The sequence below is a fragment of the Wyeomyia smithii genome, chromosome 2 (assembly GCF_029784165.1).
Source record: "Wyeomyia smithii strain HCP4-BCI-WySm-NY-G18 chromosome 2, ASM2978416v1, whole genome shotgun sequence".
NCBI classification, from domain to species: Eukaryota; Metazoa; Arthropoda; class Insecta; order Diptera; family Culicidae; genus Wyeomyia; species Wyeomyia smithii.
The window spans coordinates 37,042,277-37,067,368 of record NC_073695.1 but is presented as its reverse complement, the minus strand read 5'-3'; the positions used below and the strand labels follow the sequence as shown (position 1 = coordinate 37,067,368).

The 25,092-nt window shown below is 39.7% G+C and overlaps 1 protein-coding gene across 2 annotated transcripts in view; it reads left to right on the top strand.

Moving 5' to 3' along the window:
* The window catches only part of LOC129721093 (phosphatidylinositol 4-kinase beta), a 142,281-nt gene extending 120,784 nt beyond the window's left edge, over positions 1 to 21,497 (top strand). The window contains exons 1-11 of one of the 2 annotated variants that reach the window (XM_055673225.1): positions 1,295 to 2,110; positions 15,699 to 15,810; positions 15,869 to 16,100; positions 16,171 to 16,275; positions 16,360 to 18,687; positions 18,746 to 18,864; positions 18,927 to 19,064; positions 19,131 to 19,408; positions 19,469 to 19,557; positions 19,625 to 19,789; positions 19,851 to 21,497. In XM_055673225.1, the coding sequence (XP_055529200.1) occupies positions 15,703 to 15,810; positions 15,869 to 16,100; positions 16,171 to 16,275; positions 16,360 to 18,687; positions 18,746 to 18,864; positions 18,927 to 19,064; positions 19,131 to 19,408; positions 19,469 to 19,557; positions 19,625 to 19,789; positions 19,851 to 20,038 (3,750 nt within the window). In that variant the 5' untranslated portion in view covers positions 1,295 to 2,110; positions 15,699 to 15,702 and the 3' untranslated portion in view covers positions 20,039 to 21,497. Of the gene's footprint in view, positions 1 to 1,294; positions 2,111 to 15,698; positions 15,811 to 15,868; positions 16,101 to 16,170; positions 16,276 to 16,359; positions 18,688 to 18,745; positions 18,865 to 18,926; positions 19,065 to 19,130; positions 19,409 to 19,468; positions 19,558 to 19,624; positions 19,790 to 19,850 lie in introns of those variants that run through there. The other variant, XM_055673224.1, reaches the window with a different exon arrangement.
* The last annotated feature ends 3,595 nt before the right edge of the window (positions 21,498 to 25,092 follow it).

Below are 25,092 nucleotides of genomic sequence, written 5' to 3'. Positions count from 1 at the left end.
TGATCATGTTAAGCCAGAAGTCGCCTTCTTGAATTTCAAAAAATGTATCTTGAGATGATTTATAGCCCCTGGGCAATTGTCATATGGGATTATAAAATAACGCATGGAGTCCCTGGGCATCATCTCGGTTTCGGAAAAAATCATATTGATTGATTTTTGGCCTTTTAAACCCAGAAAGTTGCCATCTTGAATTACAAAAATGTATCTAGAGATGACTTATGGACTCTGAGCATCATTCGGTTCCGAAAATACTCATATTGGGTGGCATGTGGCCATAGTCGAATGCACTACAGAAACGAAGGGAACAATATCAACAAGATAAACTGCGATACGGAATTTTGCATAAGGTTTTCCCAAAATTGTTTTGGATGGCTTAGCTAAGAAGCGCATTTCTTAATTATTTAAATTAGCGTGAACAATTTGAATCATTTTGAAATATCTCCAATGTGAACGCTTTATGATATTACTCTATTACTACTTGTATCACAGATTTGTATCCTAATACATCGTTTCTCGGCATCAGGATCAAAACATTTTCCATTTCTGAGTCTGACCTGAAGCTTTTCAACTTTTTTTGTAATATTTCTACTTCCCTATTGTTTTGTCCCTCCTAACAAGTCAAATTGATGGGCGACGAACTAAATAATTATTCTGAAAATTATATGCGAGTACCTACTACAGTACCAGCAGTATACCTCGACACCAATTGAAACAGTCTGTTATAAATTTATACGAGTTGTCAGGTTATAAACCACAGTCACATTCATAAGGAATATTTGGACTTTAGAAATGATGGGAACAACTTTTGTCTGAATTTTCGTAAATTCGAATCAAGAATCACTTCGCCGACTGAAGCGCTTGAAACTTAAGTAAAATCATTCAAGCGATTCGAAACTTTGCGTGTTTCGATTCCCACTCCGCCGGTTTCTGATCAGTTTATTGCTCAAGCAACAAAATGTTGACGCTCGTCATTGTCGTAATTTCCCGTCGTCACAACGAACGGTATGACAATCAGGACCGGCAATCCTCCACGAACATTAAGTGTTATACCTTGATATTCCAACAAGAAGCTACCTTCCATTGTGGTGCCCCTCACACGGCACCCACACAGCGCAAATTGCTCAACAATAAACCACAACAAACTCTCGTGAAAATTCCTACCATCATCATCGCGCTCTAGCCCGCGGACGTGTAAACACGGTGTGTACCGCGCCATTATCCCCGGTCTTGCGTACTCTGTACCAACAGTTCTCTCCTTTGGCACACAATCCTATCGAAGCGCTGTTGTGTTCGACTTGCCTGCTTGCTTCGGGTAGCAAACAGTACAGAGCGTAGAGTGCGGTTTAATAGTCGACGGTTGCGAGGAGACGCCGCTGTCAGTTAGTCAGTCAGTCAGTCAGTGAACTATCGGCAGTTGCTGTCATTGAAAATCTGTGCGCTTAAATTTTCGTCTCGGTGATACCCCTATCGCCTACGCGATTCGTGGCAGGGAAACCCGCGACGCGACGGCTTTAAAATTAGAAGATGATACATTTTCACGGTTTAGTAAAACTCGAAAATCGCGTTGAAGTGCAAAGAGCTATGGCCAGTGTCGGTTTTCTCTTCACACTTGTGTGAGAGTTTGGCAATTTCAAGCGAGTGAAACTGTTTGCACATCTTTGTCTAACCGAAGGAAGGAAGGGTGTGTGGCGGGGCTACGACAGCGGTTACGGTTTGCCGGATTGTTTTGATTTCGGTTTTGTGTGTTTTGAAAAAATAAAATCGAACAAGTGGCTAGCAGCGGAAAGCAAATTTATTTCGCACGAAACATATTGCCCGGGCGAAGAGGTTCGGGGGTGGTGTAAGAGTGCACTCGACAGCAGTGCTGCTGTTATTACTAGTAATCGAATGTATTTTTTCGACTGTTCGGCGGCTTGAATGATTGGAAGACCGTGAGGAACTTGGCCTCGGGTTTCGAACGAACCAGAACGAAATCTCACGTCCGTGGAGCACAACGAAAACGGCGGAGGTGGTAAATGTGAGGCAATTTGAGACTGGAGAGAAGGTTGAAAGTGGAGGAAATACTATCCGTAGTAAAGCAACGGTTATTTGCGCTGAAAGAGAAAACCATGTGAGTTAAGTAGGAGAAAAAGTGAAATTCGAAATGCTGCTGGGTGAAGTTGAAAAAAAAAATAGTTTATTAAGTTGAAGATTTAGTACATGTAACAAAATCAGCTATAGCGTGACATCAGCTCTATATTACTTCACAAATTGCACACAAAAACCTTGGCCTACAGTCCGTCGAGTGCTAGAAAATCTATCGACTACCAACAACTTTGCTGACGAGCAATAATAATGACTTGCAAGCCATTAGGTTACCGCATGTTTCACGCCTTCTTCTGTTCTGTTGAGGCCATCGATCGACATCCAGGGTTGTATTTAAGCCTTACAGATGGCTTATTTGTATGTTTTCTCTAATTTCTTACCCTCTATGTGCTTTCAATTCAAGCTATTGATTTTCGCCTTTTCAATATAAAAGATTAGTTCAGTTTGATTGACATACAGTCATCAGTGAGCAACCCTGCTTGCTGGTAAATCTGCCTTTCCGAGTGTTGTAGTTCTCCTGCACGCCACGCAGAACCACTTGGAACAGGTACATGTATTCAGATTTCTACTACTGTGTGAAGCACCGGCAAAAGTTAAAAGGTTGTTTACGTTTTTTCCTTCTGCACTCTCCCTCATCAGCCGAAGTGGCGCCTATTGTGGCACACGCCCTGACATCGACGTCGTATCCGCCAAGGACGCCAAACGAGCGAAGGCCACCGTGTACCCGTGTGTACCCGACCGAAGTTTCCCGCTCGCTGACACCTGCTTAAAATCACATCGACATTGAAAAAAAAAACTCAGACGGGTTCGAGCCGGAAGTTTTAGTAATGCGAAACCCGACAGAAGTGACAAGCGGATTCGTCATTAGCACAAGATAAACAGCTTCGGTTCTGAAAAAGGTATACCGAATCGCAGGTTGGATGACTAATAAATTGCGCCAGGTCACAGAGAAGGGGAAAAACAAAAAAAATATCTTCAATTCTATTACGAATTAAGAGGTAAACAAATCCTCCATTTGTGGACTCAATTCATCAACGTAAAGTGTTCTGAAGGGGAATTCCAATTAGACAAGGTCGATCACACGCTTCTCTGTTTTTAATGTGTATCGGCTTGTTTGATCTTGAATTATGGATTATGGACTATTACACAAACCAAAACGGTCTCCATATTTGGTTTTGGATTACGAACATCCAATTTGATTGTGTGTTTGGATTTATCAAAAACTCGGTGAAACGTTTCGTCGATTATCTCGTTTAGTTGTGCATTTAATCTTATCACGTTACGTGAATCCGGGCTAATTATAAAGACGTTTTACCCCACTCAAGCAGATTTGTTTTGTATGGGGTTTTAGAAGTTGATAAAAGTTGGTGTTTATTGCTGCTTTTTTTTCTCTTTTTTTTAGGATGAGATATTGTAATTTGAGATTGCGGAGCTGAAAAAAAAAAAGAAAGAATATTGCTATTGCACCGTTCCTGTGAATTTTTCCTAGCAAAGTCAGAAGTGCGTAAAGTCTTCGGAGACTTAAGTGAAGTTTTCCCGTAAGCAAATGTAGAAGCGACGAACCAGGCGAGCGTTACTCTACGACCTTAAACTATCTTTGCTAACGAAACCAAAATTCACAGAAAGAATCAAAAAGCTGTAATGTTTTCTTTTTTCCTGGTTTGAGTTTTAGGGCTACTTTTTTTCGCTTTTATCGACCAGTGTAAACAAAATATTGCTTTTAAAAAGTGGAGCTAAGCGGTCAAATAGTTGTGATGTGGTCAAAAAACAAATAAAACTTATATATGTGAAAAAAAAAAACAAATATATCACAAAAAGTTAAGACGGCTTTTACTCTTTGAACTACTACAAAATAAAACGAAATGTTTCATGGCAGTTATTATGGTAGTTAAAAGCCATGTTTCATGGTGAACTACACGCTATCTCAACAACCCCATTCGCCATAAAAATGATGAAACTACAAAGCTTAATCTCTCCGTTAAGTTGTCGAATCACAACCGACGCTCAACTGCAAGCACATCCATCCGAGATCGTAACGTAAAACCAGACCTACCGCCGTCGGTGTCTTTCTCATGTGATGTTTTGAATCCTTAACATCTAAACCGAATAACTGAAAAGCTGATAATCCCGGTTATAAAGCTTCCTCCATCGCTTCATTCACATGTCTGGAGAAAAAGGAGATTACTCGTCTTCTTCTTCGAAGCGATTGTCAGAGAAATGAAAGAAAAAATGTTTTTCCTTCAAAATTGAATACCACCCAGCCTGACGTAATACACAGCTTTAACACGGTCACCGGTTTATGTGCGTGTGTGTTTATATGATAACGAAAGCTAGTGCTGGAGACTAAGGGCGAAAGCGTTTTATTATTAAATTGAAGCACTTTGGATCTGCCTTTATTATCTAATAAAAATGTTTGTCAAGAAAAAAAATCGTTGCTAACGACAATCGAAACAGCTCTATTCATCTCATGAAAAAACAGTAACACATGAGGCAGCTGGCAAGTATCGCACTTGTATCAAATGTTCGACACGCGAATCACATTCTGCCAATCTTCCACCCCCACCGAGTCTGCCAAAGGGTCGCACGTGTGACGTCTAATAGCTTCAGTTATTCGAGAAGGGAAAATTGTAGTTTGGAGAACACAAGATATAATGATGATGATGTCAGTCCACAACCGCACATGCACACCGGAAGAAGTATCGGAACGATTCTGTGGGAGCCAGTCTCTCTAGGTTCCGGCTGTGCTGCCACTTGCTAACTAACAGAAGGTTCATTATTTATACAGGCAAATGAAACTTATCTGCATTTTAGTGTTTCACACGCGCAACCTCTGACTCCAGGTAAAGTTAAATTGATGGATGTGGCTGTAAGAGATGTTGTTTGTTGTTCAGTTCTAATGGAACTGGTTTCTCGCAGAACGGAGTCACTTATCTGGAGAATGGTTATGATAAATTAAAATGCAAATTTATTTTGAAGGTGATTTGAGATAAATTTTACAAAAAATTAAACATTTACAACATTTCTTTGAAAAAACTAAATAGCGCAACGACCCCACCCCAGTAATTTCAACATGCTTTTAATATGGTTTGGAATCGTGTTTTGTAGGGTTAAACTTCATAAGTTAGTTAGTTAGTATTGGAAACAAGTAGTATTATGGTCCATACACGCAATTTAAGTAGAGATTTAAGTTCTTGAGGTAAAATTTTTACATGATTTCAACTGATTTTAAAAAAAATAACACTTGAGTCAGAATAGTCCAAATAACTGGGTTCATTCATAAAAGTTTTTTGCTTTTTTGTTATGCGTTCTTCAAATTGCTCCGACATTTTAGCTACATTCTTTTTTACTTTTTGACTATGTCTTTTGAAACGAAGTCGTACCATCGTTCCAATAATTTATTTCGATTTTACAACACTTTTTGCTCATTTTTGCTTGTTGTTGTTTTTTTGGTTTTTAACCATACTCCTTTCGTAATCCATTTTCAAATACCTGTTTGAAACCGGTTTTCATCTTTTCAAGATGGGCAAACTTTTTTCTACAAGTTTCTTTGCTACGGTTGTTGCGTAACACGCAGAAAGTAACACCGTCCACGATTAGCGACAAACCGTTGCATCAGAAGCTCCAAACTAAACAACCGATTTATCGAACCAAACTGCAGCAAAGCACAAACAGAGCCTCTCTAAGCCGAACGACGGGGCTGGCTAAGCTGTGAACGCTTCAATAAGATCAATTACGGTGTTGGCATTTCGATTGAGTGAAGAAAATTCGAAATAATTGAAAGCCACGCGATTACGCAACGTCCGTCCGCTGCCGCTGCTGGAAGGATTTGTCTTCGCTGCACTCGCAGCGTATTGAAGAAGACCGAGTCGAGAGCGAAAGAAAATACCGCTAAATCAATTAAATGAGCACGCTATCTTTCTTCCAAAAAGAAAAAAAATACTACATCATTTTTACAGTTTTTTCCACATAAAAGAAAAAAACTTTTTTTATGAAAAGTAATTTCTTTAAAAGAATTTTTTTTCGGAGTCGAAGTAGTCAAGTGATAAAATAAAGCGTTGCAGTACCATCCACCAACGATTCGAGGCAACAGGTTTGCAATTTTTGAAACCAAAACAAAGCATTCGATGCTGCATGTATTTCGATCACCGATCGCGGGCCTGGTGAATGGCCTCTTGATCCACGCAACAAAGCAACCGCAGCGCAGCACCGAATCCGTTCATCTATCGCAACCGCCAGGGCCACTATTCTTGTTTGATGCGTGTGTGCGCGGCAGATTGCTGTTTTGACATTGCACACCTATCGGGGTCCGATCGGCCACGGTTTGATGCAGCAGCGAGTGTAGCCAAAACCGACGGGATATGATGACAGGCGCTGGCGTGGGGTGGACATTGCTTGGTCACCGGTGCTTCACTCCACATAAATCGGATCGGAATAAACGCGCTGATGCAGTAACACACCATTGTTTTATGACGATGAAGCAGATCGGAACAAATTTGCATGCTGCGCTGTTGTGCTTTGAGTGATTGTTGGACGTTTTATGTCAGTGAAGTGAGACCCCTCTGGTTGGGGAATTTTTTTTATTTGCTCTTTGACGAGTTTTTCCTGTTCATACACACGTAATCTCTTATGTCCAGTTAGGATTTTATTTCATTGCGATGCGATTTTTTTATTTGCTTTTAACACAGAGTGATAATAAAATAAAAAAAAAGTAAAGGAAACAAGGGCGAGTCGTGGCTTTTAAACCAACTACAATTTCTGAAAATCACAGTTTGGGGAAGGTATCATAATCATGCCTGAGATAAAACACAAGTCATTCTCTTTGCCGCTATTTCAAAATAAATGTTAAAAAGCAGCTTCCAATTAGTCATTACACTACTTTATTTATTTTCGTCCCGACGTCCTCGTGTGCAATGCAAAGGTTGCACTTGAAAGCAATTGCAATTTATTGCCTTTCATTTTATCTGTAAACATAAGGCTTGTTCTACAGGAATTTTGGAGAAATATTACAATTACGGGTGCATATTCAAACTCTAGCTCTTAACATCTTTAAATGGATTGAAAATTACTGTTCGTTTTTCTTTGCTTCAATCGAGTTGAAGTTTTTTTATTCTTCCTTATTTTTCGTCGGTCTAATTTCGTTACTGTTGTTGTTGTGCCAATTACCCAAGACCCCAACCTTTTATTAACGAAGCGGCGCCAAAGGCGTAACAAAAGAATTGTATTGAAGCATTCTCCATTTCAAAACTCAAGTTATGATAAACTTGGCAAATTCCAAAATCGGTATTAGTTTCAAATATTTAAAACTAAATATTTGGAGTAAATTAAAAAATTAAAATAATTTCAAAAAGTTAGTAACTCCAAGATTAAATTGTTGAACAATGATTACCCTAATTAAAATAGATACAAGCGCAAAACAAGTAGAGAAAAACGTTTAATCTTCAATCACTCATTTGGTTTTCCTGATAAGAAGAATTTGTTATTTCATCTAAAATACGTTAATCGGAAACTGCTGCTGATGTGACCGTCCGCTAGTGAAATGATATTTGAGCCAAGAGTTGACCCTCATATAGTCCTACCAAGTGCCTACAGACACTGACGGGTACCGGGAGTCTGCTGTTACTGAGATGTGACTGTCCGTCGCACCATCCGCTAGTAAAATGATTTGTTCGAGCTAAATGCGGACTCCTATACAGCTCCTGCTCCCCAAGTACTCGCAGACACTGCTACTAAAATGTGACCGTTCGCTCGTAAAATGTTTTTTTTTTTTTTGAGTTGAAAGCAGACTCTTCAACAACCTCCTCTAAGTCTACCTAAGATAAAATGATAACATCTATTACAGCATTGCATGTTTGCTTGTCCTGAGAGGGACAGTTGGTTATTTCATTTATGATCAGATACGGATACATTGAACGGAAATTGCTGCTAAGATGAAACCCTCCGTCGCAGCGTCGGCTAGTAAAATGATTTGTTTGAGCCGAAAGTAGACTTTTTCATAGCCTTAAAGTACTCGCATACACTGTCAGAAACAAGAAGTCAGTATAGACACTATATATAGACCTGCGTAGTGAATGACAGCAGCACTGGAATCGCTGTTTTTTATATTCTTCTTATTTGTTTGATACAAATTTTTCGTTATGTTCATTTTGGCTCGCACGTTTGACAGTTATTTTGGCTCGCTGCGATTCAGTCCGCAGGTCTATATATAGAGGTCTATATATAGAAGTCAGCTGTTGCTGCTAAAATATGTTTATATATTCCAAAGAGTGCATTACCAATTTCAAGGTATGATATTCTGTCGATTGTGTTAGGGAAACCACTGATGAATCGTATGCATGCATCCGGTCCAGCTCTGATAGGTTTTAACAAGGCTTGACAATGACAATGACCGCATGACGTTGGACAACGGTATTTTTATATTCCATTTAAACAAATAGTAGACGGAGTCTACTTGTTTTTTCTGCAATTTTATCTAACAGTGTATTTCTAAATGCTGAGACGTTAAAGCGTTATATATAATAATATATACTAAAAGAATGGATCTTATATATCAGCGCTGTCACTTCAGAAAAACCTTAGCTCCAGCTAAGCATAAAACTTCATTTTTGGCGAGTGACAGGAAAATATATCACTTTTTTAATTATTATATAGAGCATTTCCTAATGTTTTGTTATTTCTCACGATAGAGACAAGTTTGGTTTTTTCTCTGTGTGCCGGGCACCGAGAAACAAAAACGAAAACTAAATGTATGCTCATTGAGAAAACTTTACCGATAATTTATGGTACTCCTTTTACCGATAATTTATGGTGATTAAAGAACCTGTTTTTTCTAAATGAAATTTCTAGTAAATAAGTGTCGATCGTTCATGGCTGAAGAAGTTTGAATCGCTGATGTAAAGCCTAATTTACAAACGTGTTCGTTAAGGTGTTTTAATATTTTAATGAACGTTAATGAATAAACAAAAAAACACTAAATCTTCGATAAACATCCGCTATCACTACCCAAACGTGCTATAGCAATCCATACATACGAACGAATGAGAAATTTAATTCGATGGCGTGCGCTTTCATAGGCGACCAATATTTGCCATCACCTGCTGCTCCAGAAAGAACCGTCCGCTTTGCCGGTCAATGAACGAATGAAAAATTCAATTGATTTTATTTCTTTTTGAAGGGATTTTAACCCCAAACGGTCATTCGTCCCTGATGTGAAATTCAAGTCGTGTTGCTCCAAAAACAACCGTACGCTTTGCCAGTCAAGAAACAAATGAGAGATTCAATTCGATGGTATGTGCTTTTATAAGCGACCAATATTTGCCACTACCCGCTTCTTGCTGCTCCAGCAAAAATCGTGCGCTTTGCCGGTCAACGCACGAATGAGAAATTCAGTTCGATGGCTTCTGGAATGTGAATGATGAGGTGAAATGTTCGAATGGTACCTTGTATATCAAGGTTTCGTTAGTTATTTGGAAAAAGGGAGAAGTTTAGAAGAATAGGGAATGCACAGTGGGGAATCGCTGGCCATCGACCCAACATTGAAAATGTGAATTTCATTTCAATTATATTTTTCCTATAGTTGTATACTATTGAAGTGACAGAATCCAAATTTTTAGAGCATTACGACAAAATTTGAATTTTCTATGATTTTTCAAAATGTACTGAGTCAGCGTTTTACAGCGTTTTTCTTGAAAAAAATGCAATGTTGCGAAATTTGCTGGAGCCTTAAGAGTAACTTGAATCTTGATGACGTCTTAGTAAAAGTTGTCCGTAAAATAGTGGAGAATAAATCCTCATCATTGGATAATGTATATTCTCAATGTAATACTCAAAAAAAAAAAATTGACGGAATCAAAAAATTACGTATTTTTTGCATAAAACAGCGTTTAAAGTTTAGACGGCAGGGTTTGGCACTATGGGCACTAGTTTTAAAAGATAGCTTGGAAAAAATGCTTAAAAATGCATCTAATCCGATCCTGCACAGAGTTGTGCAGAGTACCTTTCTTTCGAAGAGAAACAACGAGTGTTCGGCACAAATCGGATTTCAAAAATGTAAATTTGAATTGAACACTGCAAACCGTCTACAGAATAACAAATGGCTCGTATTAGTCTGATAATTACAATGTTTTCAAACAAGTTTCAGTATAATTTATCACACTATTTACATATTCACAAGTTTAACTGATCTATATTTCGATAATTAACGAAGTATCAAAAACTAGTCATTGTTTATGTTTTGGATCACCAGCATTGACTACCAAAATCATGTTTTAAGTTTATATCATACCAGTCACATGTAAAAACAATCGTGTAAACATAAACCATGACATAATACATCGCCTGCTAATTTCTACAGAGCAAATAGTGAATTATTATTTTGACGTTAGAAACTGCATTTTGAAAACCCTTCTTGAAGATACTGTATTGAAATATACTGTATTGAAAATGAACACAAAAATGAAGATGAAGGTGAAAGTGAATGGAAAAAAATGCGAATGCGATGAACAGAATTAATGTAATATATTCGCTTTGAAAAAAAAAAAAAAAAAACAAGTCATAAGTGATTTTCAACACGAAGCATATTTTTCAATTTTTTTTCTTTTTTTTAATAACTAAACAATATTTTATGTTTTTTATGGCATATGAAAGTCTTTCAAGCATCATGCATTTTATTTTCCAAAATGAGAGATTCAATTCGATGGTATGTGCTTTTATAAGCGACCAATATTTGCCACTACCCGCTTCTTGCTGCTCCAGCAAAAATCGTGCGCTTTGCCGGTCAACGCACGAATGAGAAATTCAGTTCGATGGCTTCTGGAATGTGAATGATGAGGTGAAATGTTCGAATGGTACCTTGTATATCAAGGTTTCGTTAGTTATTTGGAAAAAGGGAGAAGTTTAGAAGAATAGGGAATGCACAGTGGGGAATCGCTGGCCATCGACCCAACATTGAAAATGTGAATTTCATTTCAATTATATTTTTCCTATAGTTGTATACTATTGAAGTGACAGAATCCAAATTTTTAGAGCATTACGACAAAATTTGAATTTTCTATGATTTTTCAAAATGTACTGAGTCAGCGTTTTACAGCGTTTTTCTTGAAAAAAATGCAATGTTGCGAAATTTGCTGGAGCCTTAAGAGTAACTTGAATCTTGATGACGTCTTAGTAAAAGTTGTCTGTAAAATAGTGGAGAATAAATCCTCATCATTGCATAATGTATATTCTCAATGTAATACTCAAAAAAAAAAATTGACGGAATCAAAAAATTACGTATTTTTTGCATAAAACAGCGTTTAAAGTTTAGACGGCAGGGTTTGGCACTATGGGCACTAGTTTTAAAAGATAGCTTGGAAAAAATGCTTAAAAATGCATCTAATCCGATCCTGCACAGAGTTGTGCAGAGTACCTTTCTTTCGAAGAGAAACAACGAGTGTTCGGCACAAATCGGATTTCAAAAATGTAAATTTGAATTGAACACTGCAAACCGTCTACAGAATAACAAATGGCTCGTATTAGTCTGATAATTACAATGTTTTCAAACAAGTTTCAGTATAATTTATCACACTATTTACATATTCACAAGTTTAACTGATCTATATTTCGATAATTAACGAAGCATTGACTACCAAAATCATGTTTTAAGTTTATATCATACCAGTCACATGTAAAAACAATCGTGTAAACATAAACCATGACATAATACATCGCCTGCTAATTTCTACAGAGCAAATAGTGAATTATTATTTTGACGTTAGAAACTGCATTTTGAAAACCCTTCTTGAAGATACTGTATTGAAATATACTGTATTGAAAATGAACACAAAAATGAAGATGAAGGTGAAAGTGAATGGAAAAAAATGCGAATGCGATGAACAGAATTAATGTAATATATTCGCTTTGAAAAAAAAAACAAGTCATAAGTGATTTTCAACACGAAGCATATTTTTCATTTTTTTTTCTTTTTTTTAATAACTAAACAATATTTTATGTTTTTTATGGCATATGAAAGTCTTTCAAGCATCATGCATTTTATTTTCCAAAAGATTGAAACCGACGTAAAATTTTCCTCATATAATATATATATATATATATATATATATATATATATATATATATATATATATATATATATATATATATATATATATATATATATATATATATATATATATATATATATATATATATATATATATATATATATATATATATATATATATAACATAAAAATTCCCCTGGCGTCAAAAATACGCATTTTCATGCAAAAATAATATCAAATTCGGACTCAGCGTCCCAAAATTATATAAAAACCATGTATTTTCCATGATTTGAAGACATTTTTTCGCTTGACCAGCATTTGTATGGAGCCGCCCCACTGTGGAATGGTAAGGAGAGTAAAAAGCATCAAAAACCAGAAAGTGGCCTCGAGTAAAACAACAACAACAAATCGTTTACAAAGTCAGACCGGTTGTATCCGTTAGTGTCGGCTGTGCTTGGGAAGAGTGGTAGTGATTGGTTGATCGGTATGATTTAGACAATCGATGTTATTAACCAATTTTTCAATTGTGTGTCTTAAACAATGGGTTGTTTTTGTTACATAAATTTAACTGTAAAAGAATTTCTGATCGGTTGATGCCAAAACCTCGATATGCTGAAAAGGAATGACCCGGTACTGCTAACTTTTTGAGAGGTGCTGCAATATTCAAACTTATGGCGGGTAGTTTAGGTGATGTAATGATGTAAATGTGTAGGAATAGTGAATGTTGATTCACATTCACTTTTCACCAAAGTATTTTTTACATTAAAATGTCTTTGTGCTAAATTCAAGCGTAATGGTTAATAAGCAGGGATCGATTTTTATCAATAACGCAAAATTATTCCAGTTTTTAAGTCGTGAATGTATGTTTCAACCTTGATATTTTCTCAGGCCGAAAGTGTTTCAATTTGCCATTGCATTCCTGATCACCTTATGAACAAAATTCAATTGCAACAATTGTAGCTTTTGTCCAACGTTTCGTCACTGATCAAAGTCATCTTTGGGAAATATTGCATGAAGTTTTATATTTACACCGGACATTTCTGATTATGCCGCATTCATATAAAACTCGAATATATGGCAACGGTCATCGCAGTGACAGCAAAATATGTCATGCAAGGCATGACAAGCACCGAACTTGAACCTAATTCTGGTCAGTCAAATATCACTAGGTTGTTTAGCAAACGCAATACGGAAGATTCAACGAATGAATGCGAAATCTAATGCTTCGGTACATAAGTTCGCATTGTAAACTGAGTAAAGCAACTATTTGCATTCTAACGATCCACAAATTAGTTCAATCAACATCATCCCCCAGTCCAAAAAAGATTTGATCAGCCTGCCTCGCACGTTAACAACCGTGGCGCGATAAGCACTATCAAGATCAGTTTCGCCCCTGTCTGGGCACGCACCGCATCCGTGCCGAGTAGCGCAAGATGCAACAATGTTTGAAATTTGTTCTCCAATCCCGACGCAACGGCTGAGACGGGCGGTAGAGCGGAATAGGACAGACAACCCATTATTTTTTATTTGCTCAAGTTCCGTGTCGGGACTACTTCCATCTTTCTGATCCGACCGAATCCGGCGGGTTGACTACGTGTAATTTTCGAACTGCAGAAAAAAACTATGGGACGCCACTGAGAGTTGCAGTGCATAAATTGCTAGTTCCGCTTCGGATCTGCAGTCTCGCACTGCACAGCCTTGCCGTGCCGGTTGCACCCACGCTCGACGGTTCTTTTCTGTCTCTTTTTATTCAGGGACACCGTCGACTTGTCGTGGTCGTGAGATGCACTGCCTAGTGCCGCTTTTGGAAGCAGAAAAGGCACGTAATAGCAGACCATTCCTCATCTACCCGCTAATTATCGCAAGTAATTCAATTACAAAACAGTTATTTTTTCTCATCATCGTCATCACCATGCTGGCTCACGAAACGGTGCACATAATAATGAAAAGCATAATGCATGCCATGCTGCTGTGTGTCTAGCAGTGCAGCTCTACACACTTAAGCGGGGCTAATTTAGAAGTGAGGTATCTCATGATCATCATCATCATCGGTCGTTGCGCTTTCGCGTTTATGCGCGTTTTTTTGTGCCATTCTAACTTCGGTTGCCGCAGAATGATGTTGGTCGAACAGAGAGGAGCCGTAGTATCGAAGTAGCACTTAATCGAAGACAGAGAAAGCACAAAGGTCTGGTCTAGGTCGGAGAATGACCTTTCCGCAGTGAAGGGCTCGTTCGAAATCTGAAGGTTTTGGTCGGTGATCGTCAAGCTAACTACGGTTTATTGCTACATTTTCGTACCTTTTTGAACGGAAGGTTGTATTTTAATTTTAAGAGTTAAGGCTTCTATGACAAGCTTTTACCTTTTATTTGCTACCTGTTTGGAAGTTTTATTCACACTGGTTCAGCAGTGACGCCTTTGCCAGCACCGATGTCCGCTCAGTCGGAAAGATTGATGGCGCATTTCATCCTGCTTCACACTGCGGTTCCTGTTGAGCACGTTTTACGTAATGATTCGTGCACTAGAACAGGCTTCAGTAAATCCCACAAAGAACCGGTTCATAAACCTTGTGCATACGTAATTCGACTCAGCTAACGCAATGCGAAATCATCCCATCTCCGATCGGGGGTTGCAAACGGCTGTCAGTGTGAGATTGCTCCGGCAGCGATTGTAATTTGCCGTCGCTAAACTCATCGATTAAGTGTCGATTTTTTTGTTGTTGCAGTCGCTATTTGCTATTTAATTACTACCTTAATCGTTACTTTTAGTAACAGAGCAGTCACGACGTTTTCATCGGGAAAACATTACTCATCGTGCGTTAGAGTAGTGCTGCGAAAAGTCTTCCTGTTCTGTAAATTGCTTCCTATATTTGAATCTCGCGCTTTTACTGCACTGTATTCCTTACCCTAGAAGTGCGGTTGAATAATCACCTATCGACACCAATTTTCGACTAGGAACACGCAATAGCTTCCTCTGAAAGGACAAGCTAAACAAAAGGGAATCATATTCCGGAGGGTGGCCGAGATATAATAGACTTTCGCGACGATGATGAAGTGGATGTCGCTAGCTCAACCCATATACGACATGTTACTGACACCTCTCACAGCATCCTCCGCCGGTCGTCGGTCGGTCGACCGGTGTCTGGAAGATGTCAACCAAAAGGGCTATTTTTAGGTACAGACTAAGTTGATTTATACTCCGATCGTTTCCCTTTTACGCAGCGTAAAAGTGTGCTCCATCGTAGGATGTTAGAAGAACGATTTCGTGACACGATATTATACGGTTAGTCGGTCTGGCAAGCGAGAAGCACTTTGTCAGGACGAAGCAGGAATTAATTATCTGCACGTGTTTACTCGCCGTTGTTTTCTGAAAGGAAGAAAGAGCATGAAATTTGTTCGGAACGCTTTGTGTTATACTGTTCAGAGTCGTACCAGTAAAGATCTTTCAATGGGTAAACATTCTTTCGAAACACCCATCAAATGATATAAACATTCCGTATCTTGTAAAAAAACTTTTAAAATTAAAAACAAATTTGCCCCAAACTCTAATGAATTTCTTTCAAAACTTCGTCCTTTTGCAGATCCATGGGAATCCTATTACCTCCAGTGTCGCAGGTGACCAATACTCGAATCAACATGACTCAACATCACCGAAATCGGAGCTTAGACAGTGCCCTCCAGCGAATACCTGAGGTTGGTATTATTTTGCTTCCATGGTTCATATCTATCTTACCCATTTTCTTCTCACCAGGTGGAGGTGTCGTCGCCCAGTGCCGAATCGGAGAACACACTGTGTACCAACTCGATCCTCGGTGCCACAATGTGCACCAAAATCATTCAGTCCTCGTCAACGAATCCGACCAATACGCCGGCGATTACACGAGGGACGGGAGCTAGCGGAAGTGTCACCGTAGAGGGATTGAGCAGCTGTAGCCGTAGCAGTGCGCCGATGATCGACGGAAGCGTAGCTGGATCTGCGCTTGGTAAGTGTCGGTGGTGGTGCGAGCTCTGATTAATGAGTGAGATTGTAAAGCTTACATTCTTTAATTGTAGTATCTGGTTTGCGAACGGCAAAAAGGGAAAATGAATCCCTTGGAGGGAAGGAGAGTGACAGCAAGAAGAGAGAAGACTTGACCAGTCTGGGGTCGGATGATTCTGGTAAGTAGCTGCAAAAATTTACAACATTCTCCAGCTTTCAGTTGGGTTCTAATTACGCGCAATTTTTGTTTCCGCACTCTCCAGGCATCATTTGCGGCTCGGAACCGGACCATACATCACTGACCAGGATTCGGCGTTCGCGGGAAAGTCTCGACTCTGGCGAAATTGACCCCTCAGAGGAGGAGTGCATAGAAATCCTCGAGACGACATCGATGGACGAAGAATATCGGATGTTACAGTCGGATCTAGGGTTCTATCCGTTGACCCTCGGGGGTCCGGGAAACATCAAAGGCGCTAGGAGTTTTCCGAACAAAGACTGCCGAAGCGGGAAATCGGCAGATGGCGGCAGCAGTAGTAGTGGATCGTCATCCTCCTCCGAAGAGACTGTTAGTGATAAAGTTCGCTATCGGGAACAAAACATGGCCAAAGTCGCCATTATGTTGGAGAAAATTTGTGTCCCCATCGAGTACGAGGATAACCTAGTCGGTGGTGATGGCGAGGATGAGGTTGACGCAGTGACACCCATCGTCGAAGACGACAAAACTGTGCTGGCGGATATGACGACACCGGTAGAATCCGATCCAAAAAATTTGACAGCGGCTGCCACTGCGACCTCCTCGGTTGTGCCAACTATTACTACTACCGCTGCTAGTAATCAAAAAAGCGATCAAAAGAATGATATCATTTTTCGAAATTTTTTCGGTGCCACCAAGAATGCCATCTTTCGGACGGCCCAAAGTATCATTGATAATCATGAAAAGAAGAGTGCAAAAAATAAGGAAAAAGAAGAAGAAAAAGTGAAATCGCCAACGGAAATGTCGAAGAAACGTGAGTTCAATGTTCTACGGTCTCGGTTGAAAATCAAAGAAGCCAGCAGTACCAACAACAACAGTAACACTACCAACAGCAGTAGCAGTTCAGCAGCAGGTGTAACGACAAATGCCAACACTAGTAATAACAGTAGTAGTAATGGTAACAACAATCAACTATCCCCGGAGCCACAGCCATCGCCGGAGCCCGAAATCAAAAGTCTTTCAAAATCATCGTCCACTAGTTCACTGAAGGTGCCAGGAGTAGCAGTACCGACCTACCCCAATCCAAGGGAAATCATCGAACCTCATCTCAAAGCCGAGCGGAATCAGAGCGGACTGCTAAGGTTTTTCGAATCACCAGTTTTCAATATCCATTTCGCCGTCCATTACCTTTTCTACTCAAAAGAACCAGGCGTTCTTAGCTTTATTGGCAACAAACTGTTTAGTTTTCCCTACACCGAGGTCGATCTGTATATCCCTCAGTTGATCATAATGTACATGCAGATTGAAGAACTGTCCGAAGTGCTGGATCCATACTTGGTCTATCGGTGTCGACAATCGGTGGACTTCTCTTTGCGATGTGTTTGGTTACTGGAATCTTATAACTTCAATATGGGCATGAGCAACAGCGGCAGCTTAAGTCGAAAGCATTTAACGTTGCTTAAAGAGCTCTACCCAAAGCGCGAAAGGAGACAGCAGCTCCGACCGATTGAGCCAATCGTAGACACCGTCAAGAAAACCCACCACCGTTCCCAGTCGGATGCGACGGGCCTGATGGGATCACTATCACTGAATCCCATTCTCTATCCTGCCCCTGCGAAACCCCTTTGCCTGGGTGACCTCAGCAGTGGACGGGCCTTCGATAACGGATGTGTATGCTTCGAGTCTGTTCGGGGGACGGTGAATGATTTACTCGGCCAGCAAACTGTGTGCTCCTGTGGTGCTCCAAAACTGGTACCACAGAAGGAATTTATGAAAGCTCTCATCGATATCGGTCGTATGCTAACCGTTCTACAGACGAAGTTTGAAAAAACCTCTCGGCTGAGGATACTCCTAAACCTGATCAACAAGAATCTTCCAGCGCGCGTTTGGCTTCCACTGCATTCCGAAACACCGCACCATGTAGTGCGGATAACTGAGGAAAAAATGGCCGTCCTCAATTCCAAGGATAAGACCCCCTACATTATATATGTGGAGGTTGTCGAGGTAAATGACATCTACACTTCTCCCGTCATTCCGAAAATGATGCCAACGTTACGGCACACCAAAAGCGAAGAAAGGTTGGACAGCGGTATGAAACCATCCGATGGGACTGCAGCTGCAGACTCGAGTTCGATTACCAGTGCCACCAACGGGCACCAAACGTTGAAGCAGCACGATTCTAAAGCATCCGAGTGTTCCTCTTCCGGGGAAGCGCCCACCTCGAGTATCGCGTGGGGTATGTTGGGGGCAATGTGCGACTACAGTCTGACCGAGGACGACGTATGGTCCCAGGAAGATGATGAAATCACCGCACAATATCTGAATCTGCATAAGAGTCTCTCCGAGCGGGATGCAATTTCCCAGTTTTCGATGGACTCCTACGATTCGAGAGATCACGGTAGGTTTATCATCGTTTTTTTGTGCAACGATCGTAATCAATTGCTTTTCTTCAACAGGTCCACCTATTCTATTCAATATCGGCGAAGTCCGGAGTCGTCACTGTGCCAATCTCAATACTGAGAACACGAAACCGTTCAGCTTCGATCCTGACGATCCTTCGGCTGCCATTTTGAAGGTATGTTGTGGCCAGTCTGGAACAGTGAAACTCAGTACTAATTCATTCATTTTTTCAACTAGGAACCATGGCACGAAAAGGAAAGACAAATTCGCGAAAGCTCACCTTACGGTCACCTGCAAAGCTGGAAGTTGCTTTCAGCCATTGTCAAGTGTGGTGATGATTTGCGACAAGAACTGATGGCGACGCAACTTTTGGAGGTAACTATCTGGTTTTGATTGAATGAAGTTCACATAAAAACGTTTTCTAACCTTCATCTCTTGTAGATGTTCAAGCTTATTTGGCAGGAGGAAAACGTGGACCTGTGGGTGCGGCCGTACAAAATCGTTTGCCTGTCCAATGATTCCGGGCTGATCGAACCAATTGTGAACACCGTGTCCTTGCACCAGATCAAAAAGAACAGTAACAAGAGTCTTAGCGATTACTTTGTCGATGAGTACGGAGGCGACGTGCGCTTGGAACAGTTCCGAACGGCGCAGCGAAACTTTATGCAGTCCTGTGCCGCCTATTGCCTGATATCGTACCTGTTGCAGGTTAAAGATCGGTAAGAATTTTTGGCAATTATTCTCGTAAAACTTATTCTAATATTTTTGTGTATTAACAGACATAACGGCAACATATTGCTGCACGCCGACGGTCACCTGATACACATCGACTTCGGCTTTATCCTTAGTATCTCTCCCAAGAACTTAGGTAAGGATTTTTGTGCTCAACGAGGGGAACGGAACTGTTCGTACTAATGCCATTATTGCGATTACAGGTTTCGAGCAGTCGCCGTTCAAACTGACGCCAGAGTTCGTAGACGTAATGGGTGGACCCTCCTCAGAATTGTGGTTCGAATTCAACCACCTACTTTTGGAAGGTCTGAAGGCAGCCCGAAAGCACATGGATCGGATAATTAATATTGTTGAGATTATGAGGAGCAGTAAGTATCTCTACAAAGGCAACTTTGAGAATAGACTGATTGATTTTCGTCACCTCTCTAGCATCCCAACTGCCGTGCTTCAAGAACGGCTGCTCCGGAACGGTGCGTAATCTGCGCAACCGGTTCCACATGAACCTTACCGAGCAGGAGCTGGAACGTAAGGTGGAGCAACTGGTGCAGGACTCGCTGAATTCCTTCTCGACCAAGCTCTACGACAGCTACCAGTACTTCACGAACGGCATTTTGTGAGAACGATTTTTCATGAAAATCTAAAAAGTCTGCTGTCTTCAGCCACAGTCACAGTTATGGCCATATTACCTGCGAGAAGCGGAAAACGATGAAAATGAGAGAAAAGAGTACAAAACAGTTTCTATTGGTGTTTTTTTTTCTGCTCCTGTCCATTGTAAAAAATATACACGCAGTAAGAAAATTTGATGAGGAATTATAGTTGATCTACGTTTCTTATTGGAGAAATATAGCGTGGCATCATCCCTCATGTAAATGTTTTGTAAATATAGGCAGGAATCGTAATCTACAAAAAAACAGGACAGGTGTACAGACATAGGAAAGTAGCATTTTGAATGAAAAGTGTCTGGGTTTTTCTGTGAAAAACCACTTTTTGCCGACTAACGTTTTAATCATAGATATATTTTCTCTGTGTAAAAACATCGCTGAATTTCTTCATTACTTACAATACCAAAATCGCGTTTTACAAGAAACGAATAAGAATGAAAACAATGCAAACAAACAATTCACAACATAGACCTAAGAGTATGTACTGTCCGGTAGAGGAAGGGATCAAAACGCAGTTAGATTAACACATTTTTTGCGTTTATATTTAGACTAGGCGGATACAGAGAAGATCAATTCCAATAATCAAACGACTAGGCTAGCGAGAAAGTAAATCCTGTTTGCGTTGTTATCCCGCTGAATAACAATTTTGCATTGACGGTTGCTTGATAAGTTTAAATTTAAATCACAGCATCATCATTCGCATTACGGTTTGAAGTTATATGTCAACCTATAATTTATATACTCATTATATTTAGCTAATCTGCGTATACTTCGAGTGCAGTGTATCTATGGCCCTCCTTTGATGCACTGCACTTGTACGGCTTTATGCATTGTAGAAAGGTTCATATCGATGGATTTTACTCCATCAATTTTGCGATACATGCGTATTAGGATTCGGTGAAAGCTTGTTAAGGTAATTGTTGCTACAGATGAACTTTCATCACATACCAGCATCCGTTTGCCGACGGCAAGAAAGTTGCCGATTGATATCAGACTACAACATTACTTCTTGCAGGTTCGTAGTTGTCCCTTTACGCGGTCAGATGCCAAATTACTGCATGCAAAATCTCGTTCTATTCTATTCGTCGCAATTTCATGTTCGCTTCGGTGTAAATATGCTAGCTTCAGATCCAAAAAGTTCACGTTTAACGGGGATTTGATTTACACTCTATAACCCTGCAGCAAGAAAGGGATTTGTTATCCTTATTGTGCATTCTTGATCTAAAAAAAATATAGTTGAAAGACATGCTTCTATAAAATATACAATTAATATCTAGCCTATCAGAATATTATATTTCTAATCGATTCATGGAATCTTTTTTTTATTTTAACTCTATCAAACTGATAGATGTATACAAATAGACAAATTCTACCTATCTATCAATACTAATAAAACATACACACACATTCACAAGTGGTGTGGTACTCAAAAAATAAAACGAAAACCCTATGCCCGTGAAGCAGGAAATACTCGTGAGTGAGGGGAAATCTAGGGAATACTGAAGTTTACAGGCAGCAGATACTTTCTACTGTTTGTATCGTATTTTATTTTACGCGCATAATTCTCATCGAAATATTCAAACAATCCCATAAGGTAAAACAGGCTCGTATTTTGTTTTCTTAGTTTGACTATCGAAAGATTCAAAAATTGCTGTAGTTATAATAACAGATGAGGTAAACAGACGGAACAGTCAAAAAAATCGTAGATAACTTTTTCATATATTATTAGATTAAACTGCTGCAGAAAGCGAAGCGAAAAGTATAAAAAAAACTCAAACGTGGTAATACGACATCTGTGCAAGCCACAGGCTTGGTTTAAATGAATGATTAAAATCACATAAAGTGAGAAAAAGAGAAAAAAGCATAGTCCTATATTTATTATTTGTAATACCAGCAATCCAGCAGAAGCATAACCGAAGCGCCGGTTGCGCCAGCGAACGGGGACGGACTTCTCCAGCGCTAACCTTAAGATCATTAAGATTAGTCACAGCAAATACTTGATAGCGAATAATCTTACAAACAACTAAGCTAAATAAATATATATTAAAAAATCGGTTTGTGACCCATCTTGCGATGTGAACAGGCCTTTATCGCAGCACTACCAGATCTACGCGGAGCAACAACTGGATCAAGGATTTGACTGCTCCAGCTTGTCTTGGTGGTTGATCATTTCAAGACGGTGCAGCCTTCAGCCGCGGATGGAATGAAGGCAGCTTTTGAGGTTAGTTTTTTTCGATTTATTTTTTGTTCGATCGTGTTCTTTTTTATTGATTGACTTATTTAGGACAAAATCGTTAAAAAAACTGCAGCTGCTGTTTACTAAAGCGAGTGGAACCTTAGATCATTGTGTAGATAATATATCATGGATAGTAATAGTCATGGAGAGTTCTTTTTATCAAAAAATCTTAAAATGAGTCAAGATATTCGGTAATTTTGAAAACAACTGTTCTAAACTGTTTAAACGGTTTAAAATGAGAACAACTACCAAAAGCACAACAAGTCTCTGAAACAGGAGCAGAAATTCAGTAGCACGAAGTGATCCACCCACAGACATTGAATCCTCGAATTCCTCGTAAATACAGGACGCTCCATCACCGAGAACTTCACGATAGAGTGGCTCGCAGTTGCAGTTTTCTTTGCCAGTATTATTGTGAAAATCCACGTGTCATTTCAGAATTTTTTGTTCATTTACTTGTTTTATGCTTTCTATTACGTTTTTGTCCACGGCTGTAAACCGTAACTGATCACGGTAGCATTCATTTTGAACTAAACTAGTGACTTTGGTATGATTCAGAATAACCGTTTTAAAGATTAATTTAACGTTGGGCATGTAGTTATCTTCACAAATGAGCGATAAATTTAAAAACGTTATCGCATCAACTGTATCTTTACGAACCGTTACGTGGAGGCAATCTCCACCGAGTATAATCGCAGAAAAAAAATAGCTGTTGGCTTAACAGGTTGCAGGTCGTGCAATGCGAAGTCCTTCAGAGTACAGTTATCCGTTTTATTGTAAGTTTCAAATCGTTCTCCTGTTTAACAAGGGTAGCTTTCAGTAACCAATAAAATACTACTGAAAAGCAGGACAAACTCTGAACTGAGTTTCAGTTTCATACTGCACTGAACTGGAGTTGTTCTCTAGTGGTAGTATATTGTAGGATGTAGGAACATCCCTTAATGGAAATATTTTTAGTAGGCAATAGGATTTTATTGTAACAAATCGACTTACTAAGCTTCGTGTATGATTAGAGGCCTAGAATGCATTACTTTCTAATGATGATGATAAGCAGAAGAACTATTTAACTACTGATGCATTATGATAAACGATTTACAAGGTTCAACTGGTAATGAAGGCATGCTTTCCTTACATTTCAAATATAGTAGGGATTTTTTGGTCCATCAAGGTGCTATTTAGGTGAGTATTGAATTATTAATTCGAAAATAACACAACAATTTTCCAGCGATTTTCTGCGCGCTATTATATATGTGCCCAGTATGACTATTTCAATACAACTGCTTTAACGTCGCACATCGAGAATGATGAGCTACTCCTAAGCGTCGTTTCGATGGTTCTTTGTGCAATTTGATTACGATCAGCCACAGATAACACACAGTAGTTAGTGAGGGCTGGTTGAAATGAAGACAAAAACCAATAGTACACCTAGACTCTGAAATAGGAGAAGAAATTCGATAGCACGGTGTGACCCTCCGACAGATTCCACGGAATCGTAACATGCATCATCACTGAGGCCTTCACGATAGATTTCCTGGCAGTTACAGTTTTCTTTGCTAGTATTATTGTACGAATCAACGCTCCGTTCCAGAGTAACTTGCTCATATCCTTCTATGTTTTCCACCAACATTACGTTTTTGTCTACAACAGTCAGACGTAACTGATTACGTTGGCATGTTTTTTTAACAAAACATAATCATAATTCGTTTCAAAGATTATTCTAATCCTGGTTGTATAGATATCTTTACAAAGTAGCGATAATTCCAAGAAGGTTTTCTGATCCTCCTTTTTGATATTAATCGTAAAGTGAAGGCAATTCCCACCAAGTATAATAGCCGCGAAAAATGAAGTTGTAGGATAAAACGTTGGCTTAACTGGTTGCAGGTCTTTCATTTCGAAGTCCTTCAGATTACAGCCGCTCTCCGTTTGGTTGGGAGCTATGTGGCATTTCCCTATTTGACAAGGGTAACTTTTAGTAACCGATAAAATTCCGCCGAAAAGCAGCAGACACGCTGAACTGAGCTTTAGTTTCGTACTGTAGTGGACTGAAAATGTTCTTTTGTGGTCGTATGTTATATGTAGTAGCATTGTCAAATAGAAATAAATTTTAGTAGATAATGGGGTTTATCGAAACTAATCGGCTTACTATGCTTCGAGTATGAATAAAGGCATAGACACTACGTTCTAATAACGATGATAAGCAGGGGCGGATGAAGGCTGATTTGAGCTGCAGGCGATGACTGATTTTGCCGCCCCTTTACTTTTAATGCGACAGACCGATTATAGATCCAGTGCCGAATCCAGAATACGTCGCCATGTCCCTCGGTCTTGGGCTGCTATCCTTCAATCGCCCCTAACACCTATTTCGCGTGCATCCTCGTCGACAGAACACATCCAACGAGTGCGGGGTCTACCCCGAAGTCGACTCGTAGCCTTCGCTTGACGCTCATCCGGCATTCTCGCTACATGCCCAGCCCACTGAAGCCTGCCGTGTTTTATCCGCTTGACTATATCCGCCGTTTTGTATGCCTGGTACACTTCATGGTTAATGCGTCTGCGCCAAACACCATTTTCTAGTTTGCCGCCAAGGATTGAACGCAAAATCCTACGCTCAAAAACACCAAGAGCTCGCCGATCGGCCTCTTTCAGCGTTCATGATTCATGCCCGTAGAGAGCCACCGAAAGAATCAGTGTTTTATAGAGTGCAAGTTTAGGACGGATTTGCAGACTGCGGGACCTTAGCTGGTTACGTATCCGTAAAAGGCCCTGTTTGCGG